The sequence below is a fragment of the Dictyostelium purpureum genome, assembly GCF_000190715.1.
Source record: "Dictyostelium purpureum unplaced genomic scaffold DICPUscaffold_453, whole genome shotgun sequence".
Lineage (NCBI taxonomy): Eukaryota > Evosea > Eumycetozoa > Dictyosteliales > Dictyosteliaceae > Dictyostelium > Dictyostelium purpureum.
The window spans coordinates 13,373-23,372 of NW_003519787.1; the positions used below are offsets into that span (position 1 = coordinate 13,373).

Consider the following 10,000-nt stretch of genomic DNA (forward strand, 5'->3'; position numbering starts at 1 on the left):
CAGCAAAACTACCTTTTCCAATCTCAGCGGTCCAATTTGGTACTCTAAGCCCATCTACCTTTGAGACTTTGATTTTCGTAGAAAATGTTTACATTTTAAACTGTAAAAAAACATTATTACAATGCAGAGACCTACTAATTGTACTAATTGAAACATATATTGAAAGTTTTTCGAAGATTTCTTTTTATTTGACCTAAATTATGGCATTTCCCATTTAAAATTAATTTTCTACAATGTCTTTCAAATCCGTCGTTCATCTTTCTTCTTCTACCAGGTATTGGATCTGCTTCAATTGTACCTTTTTCTCCTTTTTTTTTTTAAAATTTTTTTAACTGTAGACTTTCTGCACTCTAATATTTCTGCAACTTTTAGACGACTTTTTCCATCTTCATGAAGTTTTAAAATCATTTTTCTTAACTCTAAAGAAAGTTTCATTATTGTTTTTTTTTGTATTTTTTATGAATATTCTTTCCTATTTGTTTTTTAAAAAAATTTAAAAAAAAAATTAAAATTTATTAAAAAATTGAATTATCTTGTCAAAAATTTAGACCCCATTTTCCATTAGAGATTAAAAATCTTTATTCTCAGTTTTTACCCATTATCGTTATCTTATTCATTTAAAAATTTTTTTTAAAAGTTATCTCTTTTTTTTATAAAAAATTATCTCTTTTTTTAAAAAAAATTATTCATTTTTATCGATTTTGAATTTTATTAATTACAATATTTTTATTTTCCTTTCAAAAACCTTCACAAAACCATATTGATACTAACACTAATATTATGATGCTATTTTTCACTTGTGTTGATGCTTATATTCACACCTCTTTAATAATAAAATGACAATATTAAATTAGTGTAATATACGTATTTATAATTATATTTATTTTAGTTAAACTAAAACCTCAACAAATCCAAATCAAAAAAAAAAGGTAGAATTTTTTTTTTACAATTATTTTTTTTAAAAAAAACATATTATTCTACACATTTTCTAAATTAGCTCTATTAATAGACCCAAAAAATAACTAGAATGCATCAACGCTAGGTTTTACAATGCTTTTTAATCTTTCGTTTTTCTTTCTTTTTTTTTTTTAAAAGCAAAGTTTTTTTTTTTTTTTTTTTCATTCTAGTTAATATAAAATAATTTCTTAAACCTTCTAATGTTACCCATAAAAGATTCTACCATTGAAAGTAAAGTTTTTGTAAAAAAAAAAAAAAAAATTGTTAAAATAAAATTGAAAATATTTTATAATTTTATGAATTATTATCCTTTTTTTATCTTTTTTTTTTTTTTTTTTTATCCACTTATATCCTTTTTTTTTAAATCTTCCCAGGGATACCAAAAAAGGATTAACGATAAAAGATAATTTTTATAAAAAAAAAAAAAAAATTAAAAAAAAGGCGGAAAAGAGAAAAATTGTGATGGGTGTGTTTGTGCTGTTATTTTACATCTATTTGCAAATTTTAAAAATCGATAAAAATGAATAATTTTTTTTAAAAAAAGAGATAATTTTTTTTAAAAAAAGAGATAACTTTTAAAATTTTTTTTTAAATGAATAAGCTAACGATAATGGGTAAAAACTGAGAATAAGGATAATTTTTATTCACTAATAAAAACTAATTTAGCTATTAAAATTTATTTATTAAATTATTATTTAATTATATTTATAATTTACTTATTAAAATATTGGTTGTTTTTTTTTCTTTTTTAAATTTTGAATTTTATTAATTATAATATTTTTATTTTTCTTTCAAAAACCTTCACAAAACCATATTGATACTAACACTAATATTGTGGTGCTATTTTTAACTTGTGTTGATGCCTATATTCACACCTCTTTAATAATAAAATGACAATATTATATTTCAAAAAAAAAAAAAAACTCATATTTTTATTTAAAAAAAACATTATAATGCCATTCATTGTTTTTATTTTTTCGTACATCACCATTAATCTAAAAATATAATATAAAATTATAATCATTTTAAATACTAAAAGCGAATATAATATTATTTTCATTTTTATTAATAAAAACCTCAACCAATACAAAACCAAAACAAAAGGTCGAATTATTGTTTTTTTTTTGTTTTTTTTTTTTCAAAAAAACAATAATCAACATTAAATTATAATATACGTATTCATAATTATATTTATTTTTAATATGTATGTATTTATTTTAGTTAAACTAAAACCTCAACAAATCCAAATCAAAAAAAAAAGGTAGAATTTTTTTTTTACAATTATTTTTTTTAAAAACATATTATTCTAAAATAACTAGATTGCATCAACACTAGGTTTTACAATGCTTTTTAATCTTTCGTTTTTCTTTCTTTTTTTTTTTAAAAGCAAAGTTTTTTTTTTTTTTTTTTTCATTCTAGTTAATCAATATAAAATAGTTTCTTAAACCTTCTAATGTTACCCATAAAAGACATCGTCTAAAAGACTCTACCATTGAATCGTGTAATCTTCTCAAAGAATGGAATCGTCAAATTCAAGATGTTGTATATGATATTCTCAATAAAAAAAAGGATGGAAGAGTTCACAACAAGCGTGATAATAATAATAATCATTTTTTCTTATAATAATAAAAACCTTTGTATATTTTCAATTTTATTTTAACAATTTTTTTTTTTTTTTTACAAAAATATTTTATAATTTTATAAATTATTATCCTTTTTTTATCTTTTTTTTTTTTTTTTTTATCCACTTTTATCCTTTTTTTTTAAATCTTCCAAGTGATACAAAAAAGGATAACGATAAAGATAATTTTCAATCACTAGTTTTTATAGTTAAATTAAATAAAGAAAATAAATTATTTCTTAATCGATAAAAACAATAATAATGGAATCTATTCTGGCAATATTAATTAAAAACTATTATTATAATTTTTAATAATCTTTTTTTTCATAGAGTGTGGTAAATTTGATTTTTTTTAATTTTTTTTTTTTTTTTTTAAATTAATTTATTCACACCTTTCTTTAACTAATAACCTTAATTAAAAAATGGACAATTATGTAGTTTTATTTCATTATCACAGTAGCTGTTTCAATCTTTTTTGGTATGGGTTTAAATGATTATTATTTCAACAATGACAATGGCAATGGCAATCATCACCCAAATATGCCACAATTCTCAAGCACAAATACAATAGAGAAAGAATTGCAACAAATGTTACCAATACAACAAAAAGAACAACAAAAAATGGAAAAGCAAAAAGCAATTGCAGAATTAATACGTCTAAGAGAGTTAAAATTACAAAGACAAAAATTATTTGAATAGAAACAATGATTTAAATCAAGAAGTTCACCACAATTCTTTTTTTTTTTTTTTTAAAAAGTGAAGATAATTAAAAGGAAATGCTTTAAATTAATCAGTAAAGCTTTAAATTAATCAGTAAAATCCACAACTCGATGACCCAACGTATTATCAACAACCGCCATATGCTCACGCGTGAATCAATTGAAAAATCACTTGGAAGATAAAATATATTAAAAGAAGGACCCTACCAGGATTGAACTGGTGACCAAACGATTTGCAGTCGCATACTCTACCACTGAGCTAAGAATCCATCTGTTGATCCTGACTGTCAAATGGCGCTTTCCACAATAATTTTTCAAAATTACTAAAAATTCTTTTAAAAATAAATTAATAAAAGTCGTGTTAACCTTTGCACCATTCTTATTGAAGGGGTAGGTCAAAAAATCGTGGTTAGCAATTAATACAAAAAACATAATAATTTTTCTGTGAATAGAAGTCAAAAATTTCCTTAGATTATTTTTTATTATTGGTAAAGATTTAATAGCAATTATAAAACATTCATTAGGAATAAAAAATAATAGGGAAAATTATGATATTAGTTATATCAATAATTTAAATAATAATAAGAATAATAGAAATATTAAAAAAAAAATACGACGATATAGCTTTCGATACTGATGAAGGCTATGATTATGATCCAAACAAAATTTTATATGATCATGATCAGGGCTTTACAGAGAAAGTGATGGAGTTCAAACTTGAACTAAGAAAGATATCATATGATACAGATAATGGTTATGAAGAAGTAATAAAACATGACCTTTATTTTTATGATTATGGCTACCACTTAATTAAAAAAAGAAGATGTTCCACAACACAATTATTTAGGTAATTATAAAGATTTTAATTGCATAATTATTATTATCTTTGAATATAATAGAAACTAATATTTAACTTTAATTCTTAATTAGTTTAATTCATTATTTTCAGGTCTTGTTTCAAATCACACTTTTCATTGAAAAGCTCGCAATCATATCACCACCATCACCACTTAAGGATTTCCAGTTATTTTAGAAAAGGGTCCCATTCAGGCTTTTCATTTAAAAGTTAACAATTCACCACCACTTCAATCCTATTCAATTCAAATCTATCTTAGTAGATCAAAAATTATTATTTAAATTTAAATTTAATAAAAAAAAAAAAACTTAAAAGTAAATTAATAAAAGTTATATTGAAATTATTAATTAATGAATAAATGAAAAAAAAATTAAAATAAGAATAAACTTAGACTAACTCTGATATATTTGTTTTTTTAAAAAGAGAGAAGTATACTTTAAATTAATAATTTTGATAATACTTTTATTAAAAAATATATTTTTAAATTTTTATTATTTCATTATTTTTTTATAAAAAAAAAAAAATTTCTTTTTTTTAAATTAACAAAGGCAATATAAAAAATAATTATGATTATTTAAAAATCAATTAATAAAAAAATATAATTAGTTAATCAATAATTTCAAAATATAATCAATATAAAAGGAATTATAATTTCATTCCTTACATTTAATGAAAAAGGCCCAATTAACGAAATTTTTTGGTAATGAAAATTATAGTTTTTTTTTTGTGCGGATGATCCGCATTTATAAATTTATTACTCTTTTGATTTTACTATATTTTTTATAATAGTGTGGATCTATATAAATTAATTACTCTTTTAATTTTACTACTGTAAGTTTTTTTAATTCATATGTAAACTGTGGTTATAACCCCCATTTCTTTTTTAATCACTTTAGATTCATTTCTTTTTGTGGTAAATTTCATTTTTAATTTTTTTTAAATTTAATATTTTAATTTTAATTTTTTATTTTTTATTTTTTTAATTTTCATTTTCATTTTCATTTTTTTATTTTTTAATTTAAAAATTTTTTTTTTTTTTTTTTTCTTTATTTTATCAATATACTTATAATTATATATTTATTTATTTTTTATAGTATTCTATTCAATAAAAAAATTTAATTTCACCAATATTTTTTTATAATAATATAATAATCAACACCACCAAATAAATCAACCACTCTTCATTCTAATACAATAATGGATTTTGTTTTTATCTTTTTTGTTGCAGTAATTAGTTTTTTACTTGGTTTTATTTATAATAGTGTAGCCAAATATGTACAATTAAAAAATCAACTACAAGCCAAAAAAGAATTGGAAAAAGATCAACTATTTAAGATCTCAAATTTAAAACATCAAATTAAAAAATTTGATTTAGAAAAAAAAATCCAACATGATCAACTATCAATTCAATCAAAGAAACAAGAAATCGTTGATCAAATAAATAAAAGTGAGCATGTTAAATTAAATAATACTATAGATGACCAATCAAATGAAATTGGGCAATTATTTAGTTTAATAAACCAACAAAAACAATCAATTCACGCCCATGGTATAAAACAAGGAAAATTGGTCGAAGAAAGAGACTCACTTAAGGTTAAATTAGAGGATCAAATTATAAAGTCTAATGAACTTCAAGAGAAAATATTAGAAAAAGAGAGAATTATCCAAATGGTCGAAAAAAAGATTGAGGTAGAGCAACAGGTTTTACTCCAGCTCTCAATTGAAAATAATGAAGAATTGGAAAAATTAAATTTTAAAGAGGGTCAATTAGAAGAAAATAATATGAACATTAGAGAACAGGATCCATTCGATAGAGAGCCAATAGATATGGATGCAAATAGCGAAATTTCAGATATTGATTCAAATTCAAATTGATGGCGATAAAATTAATAATTTAATATCTTCTTTCAATTTTCTTTATGAAATTGAGGAAGAATTAATTATTAACTATATTGTTTCAATCGATGTTTCAAATTCATGATTTCGGTAAAGCTGAAAACAGCTAACAAGTGTACCATCAAAGAAATGATCAAATATTTTTCAAAATTTTTAAGACTTATTTCATTAGTTTCAGTTCAAAATGTTCTTGTTTCAAATTCTTCATTTAAAAGCTCATTCAATTAACCACCAGCACCACTTGGGGATTTCAATTCCAATTATTTTAGAAAAGGGTCTCATTCAAGATTCTCATTTAAAAGCTCACAATTCACCACCTCTGCCACCACCACAATCCTTCAATGGAACCACCATCATAGTTTTTACAGAATAATTCAATGAGTAGGAAATGTTATAAATTAGTGTTTAGCACAGATTCTCCCAGTCAAAAGCAATCATACAGAATGGATTTTTTAAACCATTAAAATATTTTTAAAAACTAGTCAATACAAATCTATCTTATTAGATCAAAAATAATTTAAATTTAATAATAAAAAGATGTAAATAACTTATTTCTAGAGTTCGAAAATTATCGTTATCTCTATTTTTACCGATTATCTTAATCGTGTTCATTATCCATTTTTTAAAAAAAAAATTATCCTTTTTTTATCTTTTTTTAATTTTTTATTATCCACTTTTATCTTTTTCTATATTTCCTAGGGTAGAAAATTTAGTTTATTTTTTGAAAAAAAGGGGTTTCTAAGTTCGGGGTCAATAAGTTCCATTTTTAAAGTCAATTTCTAAGTATAAAAAAAAACATTTATAGAAATTTTATTTATTTATTTTTGTTTTAAAATTTTAATATTTATATTTTATTTAATGGTGATGAATTATTACTGCTATTATTGTGATTCGAATGTGACGAAAGTATTGGTGATGAAGTACAGGAAGGATTGTTACTGTTGGAGTCTGCAAAAGAGAATGTTGATGATGATGGTGAGGGCGATGATATAGTTGTTAAAGAAGAGGAAGGAGACGATGAGCTGTTTTGTTTTTTAAGAATATTGTTACAATATAATTTAGATTCATATTTTAAAAGTTGATCTCTAAAACCTGGGTTTGGTAAAATTTGTGGACGCTTTAATTGAACAAAATCGGAGGCTTGTTTAAAGGTCATTTGATGATACCTCATAAGATATGATAGAATTAATGTTGAACTTCTGGAAATACCAGCTCTACAATGAACCAATACGCCACCTGACCTTCTACCCTGTTCAATGAAGCAATTGGTTTGCTCAAAGTGTTGGCTAATATCATAATTTGGAGTATCTCTGGCGTCATCGATTGAATAGTATTTGAAATTTTTTGGGAAAAATGGTTCACAATCACCAATTGCAAGAACAATATGAGTAATACCTAGTGCTGCTAAAATGGGAGCATTATTTGCGCTATCAAGACCACCTAAAAATACACCTGGAATAATTTCAGATGGAATTGATGTAATAAGTGTAAAATTTGATTCCACCTGTTTATATTCTGCTGGTATGGTTGGTAACTCTCTATTATCACGTATATTTAATTCTTTTAATACACCTAATCCACCACCTTCCAACTCTGTCAATGTTAAAATTTCTAAAATATTACTATTACTATTACAACTATTTGGTCTATTTATTAAATCTATATTACCACTATTTCTTATATTACTGCCATTTTGTTTTTTTGGTACTAAATATGCAAAATCTTTTGGTAAACTTGATAGTTTATTGGATGATATATCAAACATTTCTAAATTTACTAATTTTTTTGTTGATGGTAAACTTGAAATCTGATTATTTGATAACCAAACCATTCTAATAATAATAATAAAAAATTAATACTTTTGTTAATATATATTTATTTTTTATTTTATTTTATTTATTATTTATCTGTACTTACTGCAAATTAATTAAATCTTCAAAATTGTTTGGTAAAGACTTTAATCTATTTTGTGACATGTCCATTGTTACTAGTTGTTTTAAATTTGTAAAACTATTTGGTAAAACCTCTAATAAATTATGTTTGAGTGATAAAAATTTTAAACTTGTTGAACAACCAATTTCTTCAGGTAAACAATTTATACTAGTAATAATAAAAAAAAAAAAAAAAATTAAAATTTTAATTTAAAAATTAAAAATTTAAATATTATAAATAAATAATTACCCATTTCTATCTAATATAAGTGTTGTTAAATTTGGTAAATCTGTAAAAACATTTGATGGAATTTTTGTAATTTTATTTTTTGATAAATTAACGCTTGTTAGCGATTTGACCAAGTTTATATCTGGAATGACATGGAAGAAATTTGTAGATAAACAAAGCTCTTCAATTCCAAATGTATTCATAATTGAAAGAATTTCGTTTGGTATATGTTCTAATCTGTTAATACTTAAATCAACAGAATAAATTTTTATATCTGATTTTATATTATTTATTGAAATCTGATTATTGTTTACATTTTCTTTTTTATCTTTTCGTTCTTTTCTTGATTTTTGTTTTGGTGTGGATGATGGTGTAGATGATGGTGTTGATTGTGCAGATGGTGTTGGTGTTGGTGTTGGTGTAGGTGCTGGTGATTCTGCTGTGCCTTTATTTATTGCGGCTGCACCATTTTCTTTTGCTTTTTCCTCATTATTAAGCTCTTCATTGAATTTATCGATAGTTAACTCTGGATTTAATTGAAATTCGCTTTGATGTCTTTTTGAAAGTGATGAAGATGGTGATGGAACTGGGGATGATTGTAAAAAACTTGTATTTTCTTCTTTTGATTCTAATGTAGTTGAATTATCAGTGGTACCATCATTTGTATTAGCGGTATTTATAGAGTCACTGCTATTATTACTATTGTTATTATTGGTGCTGTTATTATTACTATTGTTATTACCAATACCACCACTATTATTTAATTGTGATTTTTTTGGCAATTTATTTTTAAAGAAATCACTATTTACTAATGAATCTGCTGAAACAATTTCATAACTTTCAAAATAAGCTGAAAACAATTGAGTTTTTAATTTTTTAAAGTTTCTATTCTTATAATCAATATGATATTTCCCATCCAAATCCACAATCATATTTATCTCTGATACCCCATCACCACCATTATTGTTATTATTTGAGTGTGTATTACCCATATATTTTTAGAAACTATAAAATTTAATAATTAATCTATATTTATTTGGATGAACAAAAAAAAAAAAAAAACAATTGTTTTTATTTCTACCAATACAAATTTTATTTTTGTTTGTTTGGGGGGTTAAAAGATTTTTTTATTATTTTTTTTTTGTTAAAATGCAAAAATTATAAAAAAAAATTATAAAAAAAAAAATAAAAAATAAAAAATAAAAAAAAAAATTCTTTTTAAAAAATTTTTTTAAGGGCAAAAGAAACCATAAAGAAACCGACTTTTTTTTATGCAGCATCTAAATTTAAACCAAGATAATCGTGCAAAGTTTTACTTTGAATATTACGATGGACTGTACCAAAACAAAATAATTATTTTATGAACACAATATTTAAATAAAAATAAATAAATTATTTTAATTTCTAAACAATAAACAATAAATAAAAAATAATAAAAAAATGATAAATATAAAAAAAAAATATCCTATTTTTTATAAAAAATTATTATAAAAAATTTCTTTGAAAGATTTTTTTTTTTTTTTTTTTTTTTTTTTTTTAATATATATGTATATTTTAAAAATATTGAATTTTAAATTTATTTTTTTTTAATGAAGGAAAATAAAATTTTTTTTTTTTTTGTAAATATTATACATGTAAATTATAATTAAATAATTACTAAAAATTAAATTATTATATTATAAAAGAATAACCATAATATAAATATATCTATTGTAAAAATATATATTTAAAAGGGATCGAAGGAGGGTTATTATATAAGTTCTTTAAAAACCATTGTTATTTGCCAAATAT

At 22.1% G+C, this 10,000-nt stretch overlaps 5 protein-coding genes across 5 annotated transcripts in view; 3 read left to right on the top strand and 2 right to left on the bottom strand.

The window, feature by feature from the left end:
• Positions 1-2,474: 2,474 nt before the first annotated feature.
• Positions 2,475-3,277, top strand: DICPUDRAFT_158572 (uncharacterized protein; the record flags this gene model as incomplete). Its single annotated transcript, XM_003293619.1, has 2 exons — positions 2,475-2,499; positions 3,036-3,277. 2 exons carry the CDS (start codon positions 2,475-2,477, stop codon positions 3,275-3,277), a joined length of 267 nt encoding a protein of 88 aa, XP_003293667.1.
• A 2,073-nt stretch (positions 3,278-5,350) lies between these two features.
• DICPUDRAFT_84213 (uncharacterized protein) lies at positions 5,351-6,028 on the top strand (the record flags this gene model as incomplete). The annotated part of the gene is made up of 1 exon (XM_003293620.1): positions 5,351-6,028. One exon carries the CDS (start codon positions 5,351-5,353, stop codon positions 6,026-6,028), a length of 678 nt encoding a protein of 225 aa, XP_003293668.1.
• A 205-nt stretch (positions 6,029-6,233) lies between these two features.
• Positions 6,234-6,422, top strand: DICPUDRAFT_158574 (uncharacterized protein; the record flags this gene model as incomplete). Its single annotated transcript, XM_003293621.1, has 1 exon — positions 6,234-6,422. One exon carries the CDS (start codon positions 6,234-6,236, stop codon positions 6,420-6,422), a length of 189 nt encoding a protein of 62 aa, XP_003293669.1.
• A 471-nt stretch (positions 6,423-6,893) lies between these two features.
• On the bottom strand, positions 6,894-9,201 carry DICPUDRAFT_158575 (uncharacterized protein; the record flags this gene model as incomplete). The annotated part of the gene is made up of 3 exons (XM_003293625.1): positions 6,894-7,881; positions 7,967-8,149; positions 8,231-9,201. The coding sequence occupies 3 exons, from the start codon at positions 9,199-9,201 to the stop codon at positions 6,894-6,896; spliced, it is 2,142 nt and encodes a 713-aa protein (XP_003293673.1).
• Positions 9,202-9,752: 551 nt separating this feature from the next.
• The window catches only part of DICPUDRAFT_93095 (uncharacterized protein), a 1,142-nt gene continuing 894 nt past the window's right edge, over positions 9,753-10,000 (bottom strand). The window contains exon 1 of the mRNA XM_003293626.1: positions 9,753-10,000. This exon is cut by the window's right edge and continues 894 nt beyond it. The gene's annotated coding sequence lies outside the window, so the exon portion shown is untranslated.